General features: G+C 41.1%; 1 protein-coding gene across 5 annotated transcripts in view; it reads right to left on the reverse strand.

Annotated features, from left to right (window-relative positions):
• The window catches only part of ppp2r5ca (protein phosphatase 2, regulatory subunit B', gamma a), a 50462-nt gene that overhangs the window by 15715 nt on the left and 14681 nt on the right, over positions 1-20066 (reverse strand). For 3 of the 5 annotated variants that reach the window (XM_036955172.1, XM_036955173.1, XM_036955174.1), the window contains exons 4-6: positions 6387-6586; positions 1998-2108; positions 1400-1492 (exon numbers count right to left, since the gene is read on the reverse strand). In XM_036955172.1, the coding sequence (XP_036811067.1) occupies positions 1400-1492; positions 1998-2108; positions 6387-6586 (404 nt within the window). Of the gene's footprint in view, positions 1-1399; positions 1493-1997; positions 2109-6386; positions 6587-18135; positions 18333-20066 lie in introns of those variants that run through there. The other 2 variants (XM_036955176.1, XM_036955175.1) reach the window with 2 other exon arrangements.

Here is a 20066-nt window from a genome sequence, read left to right on the forward strand (position 1 = left end):
TAACTAAATGAGCTGTGGTTGAGCAGGTCTGGAGCAAATGCCTGCATACCCCGGAGCTCTCCTGGACACTCGAGGAGGAGGGTTGGTCTCCCTGCAACATTACAATTACAACCAAATACTTTGTCTTTATAAAATAATTCCCTCATTCGGTGAACCAAGGAGCAAATGGCTAAGGAGGATGAGGTAGCGAACAAAGATGTCCATCTTTTGTAAAGGTTAAAATATTCAGGGGAAATATTGACAGCATAGGTCATAGGAGTTACTTGTCAATTAGTAACTTTGACAGAATTACATGGTCAGTGTATGTTAGGAGGCGAATCCTGGCCAATTTTAAGCGCTTGAGAAGGTTTTACAAATTGGAGTATTCGGGAATTGTGGTTCCACACGAGCACCTGTACCAAATGGGTGTCAGGCATGTGCGGTTCTACATGAGTGCCGGTGGAAAGTTATTTTAAAATTAATACATGCTAATAGCTAAATAGTTAACTACACAATATACAATATTTTGAATTGGCCATGTAGTTATCTTTATTTTACCTGCTGGGCAAATGTCCCTCCCCCCTCTGGCAACAGCAGGTTGCTGTTGCAGGTTGCACACACCATTATTTTTATAGGATTTTCATTGGGAAAAAAAAGTTTATTTTATTTGACCCCCCTTTTCTCTTAATTTCATGATATGGTAATTGGATCGCAATTGGATCTTGCCTCCTCGCAGCAACTCGAACCAACAGGCTCGGGAGAGGCGAAGGTTGAGTCATGCGTCCTCCGAAACATGGCCCACCAAACCGCGCTCAACACCCACCCGCTTAACCCGGAAGCACCAATGTGTCGAAGGAAACACTGTTCAACAGACGACCGAAATCAGCCTGCAGGAACCCGACCCGCCACATGGAGTCACTGAAGCGTAATGAGCCGAGTAAAGCCCCCCCTGTTTAACCCTACCGTAATCCGGACGATGCCGGGAGAATTGTGCGCCACCCTATGGGACTCCCGGTCACAGCCGGTTGTGACACAGCCTGGGATCGAACCCGGGTCTGTAGTGACGCCTCAAGCACTGCGATACAGTGCCTTAGACCGCTGCGCCACTCGGGAGGCCCCCACACTAGTAATTATTATCAACAAATGTGCAAACACAGCTAGGCTCGCTTTGTCTCAAAAACACATCTCACGACAGCATGATTAAAAAAAACCTTCGTGCTGGTCAATGTAGGCCTATATTAATTATACTCCGATGCACTCTGCAGAGATTTGGAGGACACTGAGCAAAACATCGCATCCGGAAGGAAGACTCTGATCGGAGAATTCTAATTGTTTGATATAGTGATTTGAGTGATTTTGTTTACCTTGCCCATTCGGACAATTTAAAATGTATAATCTATGTGTTTCTTTCAGCTCTTACCTGCATCACAAACTTCTGGTCGATGTACTTCTTTGCTATGTTCGGTTGAAAGTCAGGAGATTCTAAAAACCGAAGGAAAAATTCGTAGACGAGCTGGAAAGAAAACATTTTTAAAATGCATAATTTGCAGAATGCATAGCAAGAGTGCCCTTCCTTACAAAAATGCTTGGTAAAAATCTTAAAATATGTTTCATTAGAGCACATAATTAGACAACCTAAATTTCATTAGATCACATAACAGCGTCAGTAATTTGGTGGGTAAAATGTGTATATAACATCGTATCATAATGATCCATAATAAAAACAGCCGTGCTCTTTTTGTCCAAGCCGAGAGGTAAGGAAGGTCCAACGATGGTTTATGCTGATTAGATACTTTAATTATACAGCACTGTACTTGAGAGAATGTAAGGTCTGCAACACTTCATTCCTACTCAAACAGCAGGTTCGTGTGTTCATTAGGACACGCAACAGAAAACAAAAAAATAGCCGGCTAAAAGTCCAGATAGTACCTTCGGTTTTAAGTCTGTTTTCTTCATTTTGGTGCGTAATTAACACGACCCAGGCCATGTGAACTGTGTTAGTAAATATCCCTAGGTACCTGGAGATGTGGCCATGCAGCCTCAAGTGTAGGCTCGTCCTCCTCGGGGTCGAACTCTGCTCCTGTGGGGTTGGACGATGGAGGCAGCGTTCGGAACATGTTCACCGCAAACTAAGGGGGGGGGGGGGACAAAAAGAGTATATTCAGAGTCAGTAGACCACAGTGATGAAGGCCAGTATGGAGTCAAATTGCTTCAGTGGCTGTTGTTCTACATTGAATGTAACAGGATTGCCAAGAACACATACTTGACCTTTCCGTCATACCTTAAACCAGGGCTATTCAACTATATTCTTACTGGGGCTAGATGTAAAAAAAATAAATAATAATAATAATAATAATAATAATAAAAAAAATGTCCTACGTGATTATTCTGAAGAACTGTATAAAACATTTAAAAAAATTTTTTTTTAAAGCGGCACACCAATAAAAGGAGTCGTCTTAAACGTTGCTAAAAGTAATTTAGAAAGATGGTCGCAACCCAACAATTAGATCATAATTGAAAAGGAAAAGCAACCATTGTTATTTTTTATTTATTTAAACTATTAAAAGCTTCCTAAAACTTTAGGTAATCTTTTTTTTTTTTTTAACTAAGCATCTCAATAAACTAAAATATGTCAAATCAGGTAATGCCAAATTCCAGTCTGAAGGAAGTATGCTTTGAATTAATTTCCCCTCAGTCATTTTGTGCATCGTTTGTCTCACTCCCTTCAAACAAGTCCTTGTGAGCGTCAGAGGGGGAAACAAAAAGGCACGAACGTGTTCCTTAAGAGTCATGGCTTTCAGAAATATTTTGTAGCTGAAACCATTCAAAACGAGAGAGCCAAATTCAAAATAAATAAAATAGTCAACATGCAACATAGGCGCTTGAAACTGCTAAAAACCCAGACTACGACAATCCACTATAGTACTTGTCATTTTGGCACTGAAAGTCTGGATGAGATATTTTATAATGATCAGAATTGATCAAAGGGCCAGTCTAAATCAATTAAAACAGTCTGGATTTGGCCTGCGGACAGCCAGTTGCATAGCCCTAAACTAATCACAGATCTGAATTAGTGAAAGTGATAGAGGAGAGCACGTTATCCCATCTAAAATCACTTCTAGATCTGTGTTTACCTCAAGGGACCAAGGAAGGGAGGGGGGGGATGTCTGAAGTATTCCAAACACGCCCCTAGTTAGTATCCACTTGGCAAAGTCTAACACTGTTCAATCCTTTGACCCAAGCGGGTTACCATTTGTCTCTGAACATCAACTGACTCTGCGTGTGGGGAGCTATAACTGCTTCTGGCAGTGAAGACAGATCATGAGACAGTGCAGTTGGCTTGAGGAATAGAACACTGCTATTTCTGTTGGGCTGATCGCTAGGTACGCTATGTTCAAGCCTAGATTTAGCTTTGAAAAAAAAAGAAAGAGAGATGTGTTTTACATTTTAATATGTCATCTTGTCTGTATGTAATTCGAATAATGAACTGCCTTTTGAAGATATTTCAAAGTTCTCCGGATCTGAAGATCCATTCATTCAAAAGAGGGACGTTTTCTTGAAGCACTGTCAAACTATTATAATAACTCTCATTTGCTGCCCAGCTACATATGGAAGCTTAGATCTATAATAGAGAAACATTTCAGACTGGACATGGGTGATGACGTCAGACATACAAGGAAGAGTAGAGTAGGAGATTAGGAATCCAGGGCAAAGAATTATGACAATATATATATATATATATATATATTTTTTTTTTTTTTAAATCAGGACTAAACGGAAGATTTTGACACATGAAAAGGCTTGCTGCATTTACACTTATTCATGAAAGCCTTATGCCGAGTCATAATGACATTTCACATTAAAAACCACGATGGGCGGCACGCATGCAGGGTATTGCGTCGCTCTCCATATTTCAATTATTATTCTTTGCAGCTTTGACATCCATAGCTACTTCCTATTTGTATGCGAGTCGTAACCAGGGTTCATGTCAATTCTGGAAGTCAATTAACATTGTACTATATTGAAGCTTCTGGTAGGCTAATTGACATCATTTGAGTCAATTGGAGGTGTACCTGTGGATGTATTTCAAGGCCCCTACCTTCAAACTCAGTGCCTCTTTGCTTGACATCATGGGAAAATCAAAAGAAATCAGCAAAGACACAGAAATAAAAACATTTGTAGACCTCCACAAGTTTGGTTCATCCTTGGGAGCAATTTCCAAATGCCTGTAGGTACTACGTTCACCTGTACAAACAATAGTATGCAAATATAAACACCATGGGACCATGTAGCCGTCATACTGCTCAGGAAGGAGACGTGTTCTGTCTCCTAGAGACGAACGTACTTTGATGCAAAAAGTGCAAAGTGCCGGAACAACTGCAAAGGACCTTGTGAAGATGCTGGAGGAAACAGGTACAAAATGATCTATATCCACAGTAAAACGCGTCCTATATCGACATAACCTGACCACTCAGCAAGGAAGAAGCCACAGCTCCAAAACTACCATTAAACGCCAGACTACAGTTTGCAACTGCACATGGGAACAAAGATCATACTTTTTGGAGAAATGTACTCTGGTCTGATGAAACAAAAATAGAACTGTTTAGCCATCGTTATGTTTGGAGGAAAAAGGGGGATGCTCGCAAGCCGAAGAACACCATCCCAACCGTGAAGCACGGGAGTGGCGGCATCATGCTGTGGGGGTGCTTTGCTGCAGGAGGGACTGGTGCGCTTCACAAAATAGATGGCATCATGAGGTAGGAAAATTATGTGGATTTAATGAAGCAACATCTCAAGACATCAGTCTTGTAATAAAGTGCTCGCTGCATGGAAGTTAAAGCTTGGTCACAAATGGGTCTTCCAAATGAACAATGACCCCAAGCATACTTCCAAAGTTGTGGCAAAATGGCTTAAGGACAACAAAGTCAAGGTATTGGAGTGGCCATCTCAAAGCCCTGACCTCAATCCCAAGGAAGATTTGTGGGCAGAACTGAAAAAGCGTGCATGAGCAAGGAGGCCTACAAACCTGACTCAATTACACCAGCTCTGTCAGGAGGAACTTATTGTGGTAAGCTTGTGGAAGGCTACCCGTAACATTTGACCCAAGTTAAACAATTTAAAGGCAATGCTACCAAATACTAATTGAGTGTATGTAAACTTCTGACCCACTGGGAATGTGATGAAAGAAATAAAAGCTGAAACAAATCATTCTCTATTATTCTGCCATTTCACATTTTAAAATAAAGTGCTGATCCTAACTGACATAAGACAGGGAATTTTTACTAGGATTAAATGTCAGGAATTGTGAAAAACTGAGTTTAAATGTATGTAAACTCCCGACTTCAACTGTATACACACATACTTTATTGCATTATTCTTTTGGTGCACAAAACAATTTAGGCAACAGAGATATTGATCCAGGAGGGGATTGAATGTCTCTGCGGTCACCAAGAAGCTTGATCTTGGCATCAAGCTAGCAAGTCAGAAAACCAAATGCGTGGGGCCCTGAGCTTGATATAATTTGACACGTTAGATTTCTTATAGTTATACTTAACTTATAAGCAATGGCTAAACTCATATCGTCGGCATTTTGAAATAACCTCGGTATACTGGCCAAACCTAATGGGCAGCGCCATTGTGGCCATTTTATTCATTGGCTGATTGCTCCCAACTCATAGGAATCCCCACCCAGTTGATTACTTTAAAATGGTGGAAGCCCTCAATGGAAACGCCCATGCTAAAAACAGGTTATATCCAGTATACCGAGGTTATCCATTATAGGTCCTCTATTCATCTCTATGAACACAGGAACAGCGCCGTTATGAAGTACATATTTTTCTAAAGTTGACGAAATTCCATGTGTCCACTTACATCAGTGCATTCATAACAACCTAACCGTTATGAATTATCTATTTGATCAAATAAGCCTCATGTAGGATTTTAGCAATTGCATTTTTTTTGTTGACCAAATTCAACACTCATTGACCTCCATACAAAATATCCTAAATTCGGATTTTCATGGACGGATTTTGGGGTGGAGTAAAACATCCCGCTTCGGCTCTTTCTCACTGCCATTGCTTTCAATAATTGGGGGTAGCACATCCTGAACAGTAAGTCAGATTGTCAGAAGGTTGTTTGTCCTACCCGCTCTGAATGTGCGACCCCCAATAGAGATGAGAGATTATGGTAGCACATTTGGTAATATTGAAATGTGTGCTACCCTACCCTTTGTATTCAATTCTGAACAGTAGAGACACAATAGTAGCACATTCTGATGGACAGCACAGACTGTCAGAAAGTAGCACTTTCTGGGCAGTAGCAGAGATGATCATAGCACCAGCCATAGAGACACCCCCGATCGAGCTGGCCTTAGGGGTGTCTCCTCTCCTCAGTCTGCTGACACTCACCACGTGCACCACCTCTGGGTAGATGGGCTCTGTGATGACATTCCGGTTGTGCGTGATGTACTCCACCATCTCGCTCAGCGCCGCCCGCTTCACCTCCTTCCATTTCAGGTCACTTAGTGGGTCTGACAGGAAGTCAAAGAGCACGCAGCACTGGCGCAGCTTCTGCACAAACAGCTTCTCCTGCTCTGCCGGAGCACAGTCTGAGGGGAGAGAGAAAATAGTGTTTAAAATATTGTGAAAAAGTCATTTTCAACGTAATAAAGTGCTCGCTGCATGCAACAAACTACATACAGAAAAAAAGTCAAACAAAACACACTCATCTGAAGAACACATTCCAGTTTTTACCCTGTTAACTTGAGTCAACTTCCTTATAACCCCATATGGTCTTACAGCTGGGGAGGTCCTTCATTAGAATTTGAAACGCTTAAGTTAAATTATTGCTGAAAATTCTAGTTCAAATCCCTGCTTGACCGGACTTAATGTTATGTCCCCTACTCAGATAAAAAGCCATCTTTGCCTGTTCCCACAAAAGAAGATGATTTGGGGGGAGCAATATATAAAATAGAGGTCGACCGATTATGATTTTTCAACGCCGATACCGATTATTGGAGGACTAAAAAAGCCGATACCGATTAAACAGGACGATTTTTTACCTTGGCTTACTGCGTTCGCGTAAAAGGCAGTCTCCTTGTGGAGTGCACCGAGAGAGGCAGGTCGTTATTGCGTTGGACTAGTTAACTGTAAGGTTGCAAGATTGGATCCCCAGGGCTGACATGGTAGAAATCTGTCTTTCTGCCCCTGAACAGGCAGTTAACCCACCGTTCCTAGGCCGTCATTGATAATAAGAATGTGCTCTTAACTGACTTGCCTAGTGAAATAAAAGGTATTAAAAAATAAAAAATAAATAAATAGAAAAAAAAAATCAGCACATCAGCGCCCAAAAATACCGATTTTCGATTGTTATGAAAACTGTTTGATCTTTCGGCCAATCCGATTAAATCGGTCGACCTCCAATATAAAAGCCAACAGATGTGTAGAGAGGGTGGCAATATGTGAGAGCCTACAAATGCGCAGTCAGGTCACTTCATTTGGTCAAATACACAACTGAAAAGGCATCACTTCCTGTATGTACAATACAGAGTTAAGAACATTGTTTCCACCGTGGTAACCAAAATGCTCAGAACATACACTCTTGCTGCACAGCCTGCACCATGTCCCAAAGTCACCAATAACAACACTGCTATTGTAAACAACAAAGACAGCAAGCAAATAAGCACATATGCCATCACTAATCCCCCATTTGCCATGGCAGGGTGGTAGGCAGTCAGCATGACAGAGAACTAGGGCTGGGCAATACATTGATTTGATTAATTCCAATGTATGTTTGTGAGCGATATTCCAAATGCCTGTATCACAATAAAACAAGTATTTTGTATCATTTATGTACATTTGTTCTAAAAATCTTTTTGGTCACATTTCTGTCTCTCCTTGTGTGGGGTGGGCACCTCTCCATTAACACGAACACATGCCAAGCCCCTCCCCCGTCTCACACACAACAACGATGACAGATCACTCCTTCCTCCCTGACAAGTGGTTTCAACTCGCTACATCCATTTGAAGTTTGATTCCAACAGAAAATCAGTCATATGGACACCAAAACACATTGAGACATTATTTTTACTGTAATAGGAGAAGGTCACTTTCCTAACGATATCCTTTTTATGTCTCAACTCATCAAATTGCAGAGTAGACACTTCTGAAAAAGGAGTATCAATTAACATTGATGATGGGAAATGTATGCTTAGGTTGTGTCACGTGGCATTTCGGTACCACATGCTGCTAGTAGCATTTTAGCCAAAGACGAATACTAGACTCGTCTTCTTTATTTTTTTTACAAAGTGTGCAATAAGCATAAAATCACAATTATATAAAAGGAATTGGAGACTCGTTCTCATTCTGAGAAATAAGGCAGGCCACTTGATTTCAACATCTTAACAAAGTGGACAGGCTAACATGCTGTTCAAACAGTTGGAGATGGATAGAAGGGTGTGTTCATTACAATCCAACTGTTCTGTCTTGTTAGCAAATAAGTTGGCTGGCCTATCACTAGCACGTGGCCTTGTGCTTGAGACCCGTGTTACTTTTCGATGGTGCCTGCTACGAGAAGGGCAGGTGCATTATGCTGGTTCTGGTTAAATTGAACAAAAATATCTTCAAAGACAGATCAGTAAGTATTGCAAAGAAAGGAGGTTAAACTATTTAGATAAAATAATGACATAATTAGCAGGCCTTACGGTTGTGGAAGGCTTAATTTAGGAATAATTTCACCTGATTTTTTTCTTACTTGTTGGAAATGCAGTGTATTTGACCTCTTGTACAACACAGCTTTGAGAAATGTATTTTTGTCATTTTAAAGATCGAGATGCTGCAAATTGTCCATCAGTAACACAAAATAATAAATGGAGATCTGATTTAGGCCATATGGCCCAGCCCTAGAGATAATGTCAGTAGAACATGCTAACACATACACAACTTGGGGCACATTCCACAGCACATTATTTAATGTATTGGTGGGGGGAGGGAACTTGAGAAGTCTAATGAGATCATAGGCCTACTGATATGTATACACACACACACACACACACACACACGAGGGGGTACTCCGGTCAAAACAAAATTCAGTTGGTGGTACAGTAACCGGAAAAGGTTGGTAACCACTGCTCTACAGTCCTACACCTGTCAATCAACTGATCAACGCATCCTACTGCACGCTGCCTATTAATAAGGTGGTAACACAAGACCCTTCAGTGCTTTCTGACCTGTTGCATCCTGACCGGTTGCATCACCGCCTGATATGGCAACTTCTCGGAATCCGACTGTAAGGTGCTACAGAGGGTAGTGCATAAAGCCCACTACATCACTGGGGCCAAGCTTCCTGACATCCAGGACCTACACTGCCGTTCAAAAGTTTGGGGTCACTTAGAAATGTCCTTGTTTTTGAAAGAAAAGCAAAAAAAAATAAATGGGTCCATTAAAATAGCATCAAATTGATCAGAAATACAGTGTAGACATTGTTAATGTTGTAAATGACTATTGTAGCCGGAAACGGCTGATTTTTTTCATGGAAAATCTACATGGGCCCATTATCAGCAACCATCACTCCTGTGTTCCAATGGCACGTTGTGTTAGCTAATCCAAGTTTATGATTTTAAAAAGGCTAATTGATCATTAGAAAACCATTTTGCAATTATGTTAGCAGAGTTGAAAACTGTTGTTCTGATTAAAGAAGCAATAAAACTGGCCTTCTTTAGACTAGTTGAGTATCTGGAGCATCAGCATTTGTGGGTTCGATTACAGGCTCAAAATGGCCAGTGTCAGACACTAGGCGGTGTCAGAGGAAGGCCCAAAACATTGTCAAAGACTCTAGTCACCCAAGTCAGGCTGTTCTCTCTGCTACTGTATGGCAAGCGGTACCGGAGCGCCAAGTCTAGGTCCAAAAGGCTCCTTAAAAAGCTTCTACCCCCAAGCCCTAAAACTGCTGAAAAAGTCATCAAATGGCCACCTGGACTATTTACATTGACCCCCCCCCCCCCCCCCCCTTTGTTCTAACACTGCAGCTACTCACTGTTTATAATCTATGCATAGTCACTTTACCTGGCATTTCACAATAAGAGGAATGGCCTATAGTGGAGGCTTACATAGCCTATTGCGCATGGGAACAGCTAGAAGAGAGGTCAGTGATGTGTGCAGCCAAAGTAAAAAGCTAAATATTAGGGCTAAAGGCCAAATATTTACCAGTCAAAGTGCACAAAAAACAGTAAACAGATTATGAAATGGCATATCTGTCTGTTCCTCCAGGCTACGCTCAGTGGTGCCCGGGCATGCAACGCTCCACTATTGATTAGGCCTACGTTTTTACGACACAGCGCAATGTATTCTTACCAAGCGAGTACACAATTACTTTCTATAGGCTGTAAACGGTCTTGATGAAGGCTAATGATTAGGCCTGATTACCAACAATGATATGACAGCCTACAGGCAGGAGAAGAGAGATCTGGCGGAGTGATTCCAGGAAAATAACCTCTTCCTCAACAAAAAACGAAGAAGCCGAGTGTGGACTTCAGGAAACAGCAGAAGGAGCACGCCCCCATCCACATTGACAGGGCCGCAGTGAAGAGGGTGAAAAGTTAAAGTTCCTCGCTGTGCACATCCCTGACAACCTGAAATGTTGCATCCACACAGACAGCGTGGTGAAGGCGCAAGTGCGCCTCTTCAACCTCAGGAAGCTGAACAAATTCAGAAACAAGATGCACCTGAGCTCAATTTCGAGTGTGTAGATTGATTAGCATTTTTTTATTTGATTTTATCCATTCTAGAATAAGGCTGTAAAGTAACAAAATGTAGAAAAAGTCAAGGGGTCTGAATACTTTCCAAATGCACTGTTAGTCACCACTAGCCAGCATCCGCCCAGTACCCTGCCCTGAACTTTAGTCACCGTTACTTGCCGGCTACCACCCGGTATGCAACCCTGCCCCTTAGAGACTGCTATCCTATGTACATAGTCATTGAACAGTGGTCACTTTAATAATGTTTGGTTTTTGCCCTAGCACTTCACAGCTGATTCAAATAAATCAACAAGCTTTGATAATTTGAGTCAGCTGTGTAGTGTTTGGGCAAAAACAAAAACGTGCACCGTGTTTGGGAAACGCTAGGTTATAGCCTACTGACGTTACACGTGTGATTCAGAAATGAGGGATAGATTTTTACATTTACAGAAGAATGGATTCACAATGATATATTTCACATTGGATTTATTAAACTACAAAAAATTAAGAATTCTTAAATTTGGTGCCACTCTGCACACAAACTTGTTAGCTAGGTAGCTCCGGTCCAAGGTTTAGCCAACTCTCAGAAGTTCAAAGACAAAAGCCCTTCACAGAAGCCGCTCCTCCTCCGTAGGTAGTGTAGCACCCCGTATTATCGACATATTCAACAGCGTTTAAGAAATATTACCTTCAACGGTGTTATCTTGAGATCAAACCATCAATATTTTGTGATTATTGGTGTCGTAAAAAATGTTAGCTGGGTTAGCAATTAGCATGTTTGACATTTCAGTGGAAATACTCCTATCAGCTTTTTGATAAGCGTTTTTTTTTTTAAATTAACATTTATTTATTTATTTTTTAAAATAGGTCCCGCATTAACGGCATACGGTCCCCAGTTATTGGCACCTCACTATTTTGTTCAATTACAAGATATATCCGATTGATGTTGTTAAAAAAAATATTATAATAATAATTTTTACAGGTCACCAGCCTCGTATCCAACGTGCTTACTAGATAGTTGGCTAGCCAACCAGAAGAAAAATAATGCCTGTCAACTTTTCACTGCGTAGCCTGGTGCGCCCTCCTGTAGACTTAAGAATGGTCCTTCAACCCGTCTTCTTCATCTTCAGTGTGGGAACCAAATAATGTCTCATTTGTTTTAGACTAATCTTATGTTAAGTAGATACGTTTAATACGAACACATGAGTATGAATAATGTAGGTAAAAAGTAGGATATTAAATTGTGGTTTGTTGCGCAGACACATTTTACAATAAACAGCATATACATATAAACTTTTTTGAAAACTCTCAAAACCTAACTTGCATAAACTGCAATGAAAATCGGTGGTCTTCTAGCTAGAAGGGTGCCTTCAAATCAAATTTAATTTGTCACATACACATGTTTAGCAGATGTTAATGCGAGTGTAGCGAAATGCTTGTGTTTCTAGTTCCGACAATGCAGTAATAACCAACGAGTAATCTAACCTAACAATTCCACAACTACTACCTTATACACACACACACACACACACAAGTGTAAAGGGATAAAGAACATGTACATAAAGATATGAATGAGTGATGGTACAGAATGGCATAGGCAAGATGCAGTAGATGGTATTGAGTACAGTATATACATATGAAATGAGTAATGTAGGTTATATAAACAAAGTGTCAGTCAGTCGCAAAACGTACGGTTATATTCAGGCCATTTAAAATGTTGAGCCAACCCCTGGTTTAAAGCGGGCCTTGCAGGTGAAGGCGGTGTGTGTTTAAAGCTATGGAACGCCGTATGGGTCATCGCGTGTCAAAAAAGATACGTCAAACACTGTTCTATTATAGAATGTTGTGTGTGTCGAATTTGCATGTGCAAGCCCAGCACCACCATTACCGTCACTGTCAAAGCTGTACAATACTGTGTTGCTAATAAGGCATTATTTGTTCAACTGTGTGAGCATTTGAAATTAGATCAGGACCAAAATGACAAGGATCAAAAATGTTTGCAAATAACTTTGATACAGATGATATTAGCAACTTCTTGGGTACCTAGCTAGCACCAATACAACCAGCCTGAAAACAAAGACCAGTAGAAACGGCTGTCATTGTCAATATTCTTTGCAATGATTTAGGAATCCATGTGAGTAAGTATTAGCTTGGTAGCCACTTGTTCTTCTATTGAAATAACTAGCTAGCCAGCTACTTAGCCTTGTTGCCCAAAACTAGCGTCAGAAGCAGCCATCTAGCTAGTGTGGCTTGACCAGACGGGGTTGCGTGTTGTGAAACTAGCCACAATAAGGATTAGACAATAGTGGAATTTGCATTTCGACATTCAAAATAAAATCACTCTTAGAAAGTAGAGGTCGACCGATTAATCGGAATGGTCGATTAATTAGGGCCGATTTCAAGTTTTCATAACAATCGGAAATCTGTATTTTGGGGCGCCGATTAAAAAAAAAATGTTTATACCTTTATTTAACTAGGAAAGTCAGTTAACAACACATTTTTATTTTCAATGACAGCCTAGGAACGGTGGGTTAACTGCCTGTTCAGGGGCAGAACGACAGATTTGTACCTTGTCAGCTCAGGGATTTGAACTTGCAACCTTCCGGTTACTAGTCCAACGCTCTAACTACTAGGCTACCTAAAAAAAAAAAAAAACTATCACTGGACGACTGTACCCAACCATAAACGCCAATGCCTTAAAATCAATACACATAAGTATATATTTTTAAACCTGCATATTTAGCTTAAAGAAAGTCAGGTTAGCAGGCAGGTGAAATTAGCAGCCAGGTAAAATTGTGTTATTTCTCTTGCGTTCATTGCATGCAGAGTCAGGGTATATGCAACAGTTTGGGCAGCCTGGCTCATTGCTAAACTAAATTGCCCGAATTTTACATAATTATGACATAACATCAAAGGTTGTGCAATGTAACAACAATATTTAGACTTAGGGATGCCACCCGTTAGGTAATATACCAAACGGTTCCGTATTTCATCGAAATAAACATTTTGTTTTCGAAATGAGTTTCCGGATTCGACCATATTAATGACCAAAGGCTCATATTTCTGTGTGTTATTAATGTTATAATTAAGTCTATGATTTGATATTTGATAGAGCAGTCTGACTGAGCGATGGTAGGCAGCAGGAGGCTCGTAAGCATTCATTCAAACAGCACTTTAGTGCATTTTGCCAGCAGCTCTTCCTTGTGCTTCAAACATTGCGCTGTTTATGACTTCAAGCCTATCAGCCTAATGGCTGGTGTAACGGAGGTGAAATGGCTAGCTAGTTAGCTGGGTGTGCGCTAATAGCGTTTCAAATGTCACTCGCTCTGAGACTTGGAGTAGTTATTCCCCTTGCTGTGTAAGGGCCATAGCTTTTGTGGAGCGATGGGTAACGCTGCTTCGAGTGTGGCTGTTGTCGATGTGTTCCTGGTTCGAGCCCAGGTAGGGGCGAGGAGAGGGGCGGAAGCTATACTGTTACACTGGCAATACTAAAGTGCCTATAACATGCAATAGTCAAAAGGTATATGAAATACAAATGGTATAGAGAGAAATAGTCCTATAAATACTATATTAACTACAACCTAAAACCTCTTACCTTGGAATATTGAAGTCTCATGTTAAAAAGGAACCACCAACTTTCATAAGTTCTTATGTTCTGAGCCAGGAACTCAAACGTTAGCTTTTTTACATGGCACATATTGCACTTTTACTTCTCCAACACTTTGTTTTTGCATTATTTAAACCAAATTTAACATGCTTCATTATTTATTTGAGGCCAAATTGATTTTTAATGATGTATTATATTAAGTTAAAATAAGTGTTATTTCAGTAGTGTTGTAATTGTCATTATTACAAATAAATTTAAAAAAAAATAAAAAATGTATAAAATCGGTCAACCTCTATCAGAAAGTGATGCCGAAGGTCACAAATTGGTGGAATCATTCCATATTTAGACTAGATAATATTAAACAAGGTTGGACTATTGGAATGTGGAGCAGTGAAATGGGGTATCAGTCTACTCGGTGACACCCAGATTAGCATCGTAGCTCTTATTGCGGGACTTTGACTGTGGGAAATCATCTCCCCAGTCAGCCTATTGTGCATATTGACATTCATATTGCACTGTACAGACTTACCTAAGGATTGGAGATCAATGAAATGGTTCTTCTCAGTACCCAATTGCTTTCTTCCCCCCAAAGCACTCCTCGGAGTTATCAGGCACCAAAACATACATTGTCAATCAAACGTAAAAAGGGCTTTATAAATACATCAGCAGATGTCAGAGAGCCTTACTTATATTGTTTTTCCTCTGGAACAGTGTTCAATACACATAGTAGGTTGACTGGTACAATAAATGCGCCTCAATTCAAAGTTGTTTCAGAGTCCCGCAATAAGAGCTACGATGCTAATGTTCTCTGGGTGGCACGGAGTCGACTGATACCCCATGTCATTGATCCACCGTCCATAGGTTAAGGCTGTACAGTGAAATAAGTATGCCACCAATGCAATTCTAAAGTCTAATAGATCCAGCGGGATTTCAACAGATATGTCAACAATTTGTCCGTTTGTTTTTATATTGTTTTGCACAATCTATTCCACTATTTGTATTAAAGTGCATCACTTCCATACAGAGACTTATTTTTGAAGGCAAACTGCAAATTCCACTATTGTGGCTAGCTTTCACATAGGTGGGTCCGACCACCCTTAATGAAATAAGAACGGTCTTATAAAATTAGGGGGTATTTCAAATGATGACACCTTGCTAGATAGTTTGCTTGCTAACTATAGCTACTGAAACACTGTCATTTTGCTAGCTTTATGACCAGCACTGTCCAGAGGGGGGGGGGGGGGGGGGGGGAGTGTGTTTGCGCTCGTGCTGCAGGTGCACGAGACAATTTTACCAGCATCATAGCATGCGTGTCGTTGAGACATATGAAATACAAGTGATTGTAATAAATGAGTAATAACTACGTAAAAAATGTATGAATGTGTTAAATGATTGTGACGTGCAGTCATTAAGGTCTTGATTGGTCAACAAGTTATTTGACACGCAAAGATTCAAACGGCATTCCATTTCTACTGGTGGGTATTTGACACTGGGCAAAGACTCAGTTCGAATACATCAGAAAGGACTCACATATCCACATTGTTTGGATTGGGCAAAGTAATAAGGCAGTGTGACATTTCTTTCAGCCATCCAATCACTTAAAGATTTGTGTTAAATCGCAAGGAAACAAGGGACAGAATGAAGGATCAATAATGCATTCTAAAGTAATCTAACAGTGCCACAGTCAGTTAAAATCACCAGCCCTGCATGCACCCATACCTTGCCTATGTCATGTGCAGACTACTCCAATTACAAAAACGCTTGCTGATAAAGTTTCTGTACATGTGCCTAAAATACCCTCTAATGGGATGTGCAAGAGAGATAAAAGCATCTGCATTAACCCTGATGTAACCCCCATTACTATAGGACACAATAGTGTCACAGAGGCAGCCTTGATCATCTTTACGTGACTATAATAACAGCAGTAATGGGAGTCACGTTGGATTAAGAGTGACATCTCCGTAGGTCATAATAACATAATAGTTAACAAAAAAAAGAAAAAAATCGCAATCTGTTTCAGTAGGGGCTACTTTAAGTTGTGAAAAACTTTCCAGGCAAACATTTTGGTTGTGTATTTCAAGATAGCGGTATTACAACCTTTAAAACGAGTTTAGCAAGGAGCGCCAATGTGACATAAGGTCTGTTATAAACGGAGTGGTTCGAGCCTTAAATACTGACTGGCTGTGCAATACCACGGGTATGACAAAATATTTACTTTTACTGCTAATTACGTTGGTAACTAGTTTTTAATATCAATAAGGCACCTCAGGGGTTTGTGGTATATGGCCAAAATACCAGGGCTAAGGGCTGTATCCAGGCACTCCGTGTTGCGCATAAGAACAGCCCTTAGCTGTGGTATATTGGCCATATACCACACCCCCTCGTGCCTTATTGCTTAAATATACAACGGCTTTCATTCAGCCAATCAGCATCTAGGACTCAAACTACCCGGTTTATAATGTCATTTAGTAGAAACTTTAATCCAAAGCAATTTACAGCCAGGCATGCATGCATTTTTTTTCTTCTCATATGGGTGGCCCCAACGGGAATCAAACCCATGACCCTGACGTTGCAAGTACCATGCTTTACCAACAGCCACAAAGGACCAGTGAAAATTACTTTTTGTATTACTTTGACAGGTCACTGGCAAAGACATGGGCTCTGAATAGGTCAAGCATGCCTCATAAGCAAAACACAATGCACCCATCGCATTCTCCACATTTTCATTGTACCTTTCTTTCTGAATAATACACCTAAGGCCTTTCTACTGCCTTTTCCCCTAGTATATTAGCAAGAGGGAGCCTCCGATGTCTTACAAGGACACTGGGGATAAGAGGGAGAGAGACCACTTGATTGTTCAAAACAAATGAATGTCATTCAATGTAGGGGTGTTGGTCGACTCCAATTCTGAACCAAATCAATAAACTCCCCACGGCATAACGGATCTTATTCAACACCATCAACTCCATTGGCTTTCACAGAACAGTTGGGGGCATAGGCCCACCTTTCCAGAACAGGCCATGTCTGCGTGCTATTGACTCAGTGTGCTGGCTAGCCCAGAGCTTAGTAAATGCGCTAGCAGCTAGCCTATTAGCCTACTGCTAGCCTATTAGCCTACTGCTAGCCTATTAGCCTACTGCTAGCCTATTAGCCTACTGCTAGCCTATTAGCCTACTAACTGTGACTCTCAAAGGTTTGTTGTTTCAGGCGAGGGAAATACCAGGCTTTTGCCCTTCTTTGGCGGTGGCGACCTCTCCTCCGTTGGGAAGAGGAAGGAAGACAGATAAGGGCGGGGAGGCAGCAGAAGCAGAAAAGGGGCTACTGCTGCGGAGGCAGTAATCTACACACCTCTGGCCAATTTGTGCCCAGATTAACTGGAGTGTGACAAACCATGGGCCAGAAAAAAAAGAGGTAACGAACACAGGCCGAGTCTGCCGTACAACCTCTTAAAACTCTTACAAAGATATAAAAACATACAAATCACACTCTCAAAACACAGAGGGAAACATAATGAAAACCTTCCCTAGGCTATGACCTCACTGGGCTGTGCGGGGGATGGGCAGAGGGAGTAGAAAAACCAGCTTTTTCTCAATCTTTTCATGTAGCTCTGCCTGCAATCCCTAAGAAAACCATCCCCTGATCCCCTATAAGGAAACAATAAAACCCTTTCCAAACGGCTATCCTTCTGAAACAAAGACCCTTAATGCTTATCTTCCCATCTTGGTAACAAAATCAGCCAATAACCAACGGAGGGGAACAGATAGAGAAATGCTGTCTCTGTTCTCGAGGACAAAATGTAACAATGGTTCCTACGTACCTCTGAAGTGCATAAGAGCCACCGGCTGGAAAGGCCCATTGGAATTAGGTGCATCCACAACCATCCTGATTCCAGCTTTATTGCATGTCAACATCTAAACTCGACCAGGAAGGCAATCCACTTAAGGTAAGGGGCCAGCCTCCATTTTAGCACAAAAGCAGATGAGAAAATGAAGCGTTCTGCTGCTGGAGGGAACTGTCTAGTTAGTGACGTCAGCGGTAAGGAGCAAGCCGGTTGGCTGAGCCCAGCCACATAAAGTGACGTGGGCAGGCAGCTCGGGAAGCGGATGTTGATTGGTAAACAGAGAGTAGGGGGCAGGACTTGCAGAGACAATATATTGGTCTGTGATTGTTCAGAACCGTTTTGAGCTTGGCCCTGCCTTCTTTAAGGACTAGGAGCTCTACAAATTCACTGTATTCTATTCCAGACATTACTGAATATGACTCCAAGTGCCTAATGGTTGGTAAAATTCTCAATTTGAATGACAAAAAGGTACATACATGGATTTTTTAAGATACTGTTAGAAGTAGGGTTTCAGATGTTTTCAGAAGATGGGCAGAGACTATGCTGTCCTAGCTTCAGGGGGAAGCTGATTCCATCATTGGTGAGCCAGGACAGAGAAGAGCTTTTGACTGGGCTGAGCAGGAGCTGCATTCCTGTAGGGGTGGGAGGGCCATGAGACTAGAGGTGGCAGAACGGACTGCTCGGGTTGAGGTGTAGGGTTTGAGCATAGCCTGAAGGTAGGGAGGAGGGGAAGTTCCTCTTGCTGTTCCATAGGTAAGCACCAATAATATTGTTTAACATGATTTTTGAATGACTACCTCATCTCTGTACCGCACACATACAGATAATTGTAAGGTCCCTCAGTTGAGCAGTGAATTTCAAACACAGATTCAACCACAAAGACCAGGAAGGTTTTCCAATGCCTGTCAAAGAGGGGCACCTATTGGTAGATGTGTGAAAATATAAAGAGCAGACATTGAATATCCGTTTGAGCATGGTGATGTCATTAATTGCACTTTGGATGGTGTATCAATACACCCAGTTACTTCAAAGATACAGGCATCATTCCTAACTCAGTTGCCTGATAGGAAGAAAAGTGCTTGGGGATTTCACCTTGAGGCCAATGGGGACTTTAAAACAGTTACAGAGTTTAATGGCTGAGATAGGAGAAAACTGAGGATGGATCAAACTAAGGATGGATCAACAACATTGTAGTTACTCCACATTATTAACCTAATTGACAGAGTGAAAAGAAGGAAGCCTGTAAATAATAAAAATATTCCAAAACATGCATCCTGTTTGGAACAAGGCACTAAATTAATACTGACAAAAATGTGGCAAAGCAATTCACTTTTTGTCCTGATTACAATGCGTTATGTTTGGGGCAAATCCAACACAACACATCACTGAGTACCACTCCACATATTTTCAAGCACGGTGGTGGCTGCATCATATTATGAGTATGCTTGTAATCGTTAAGGACTGGGGAGTTTTTCAGGATAAAAAATGGAATGGAGCTACCCACAGGCATAATCCTAGAGGAAAACCTGGTTCAGTCTGCTTTCCACCAGATACTGGGAGATTAATTCACCTTTTAGTAGGACAATAACCTAAAACACAAGCCCAAATCTACACTGGAGTTGCTTATCAAGAAGACAGTGAATTTTCCTGAGTGGCCGACGCATAGTTTTAGCTTAAATCTACTTGGAAAATCTATGGCAAGACCTGAAAATGGTTGGCTAGCAATGATCAACAAACAACTTGACAGAGCTTGAAGAATTCTGAAAATAATAATGGGCAAATGTTGCACAATCCAGGTGTGGGACTTACCTTGACAGACTCACAACTGTGAGAAACAAAGTCCATAACTTGCTTGTAAGCGATGACATTCACATTCCGACTAGCTATGAAACTCACTTAGACAATAC

The sequence above is a fragment of the Oncorhynchus mykiss genome, chromosome 19 (genome assembly GCF_013265735.2).
Source record: "Oncorhynchus mykiss isolate Arlee chromosome 19, USDA_OmykA_1.1, whole genome shotgun sequence".
In the NCBI taxonomy this organism is placed as follows: domain Eukaryota; kingdom Metazoa; phylum Chordata; class Actinopteri; order Salmoniformes; family Salmonidae; genus Oncorhynchus; species Oncorhynchus mykiss.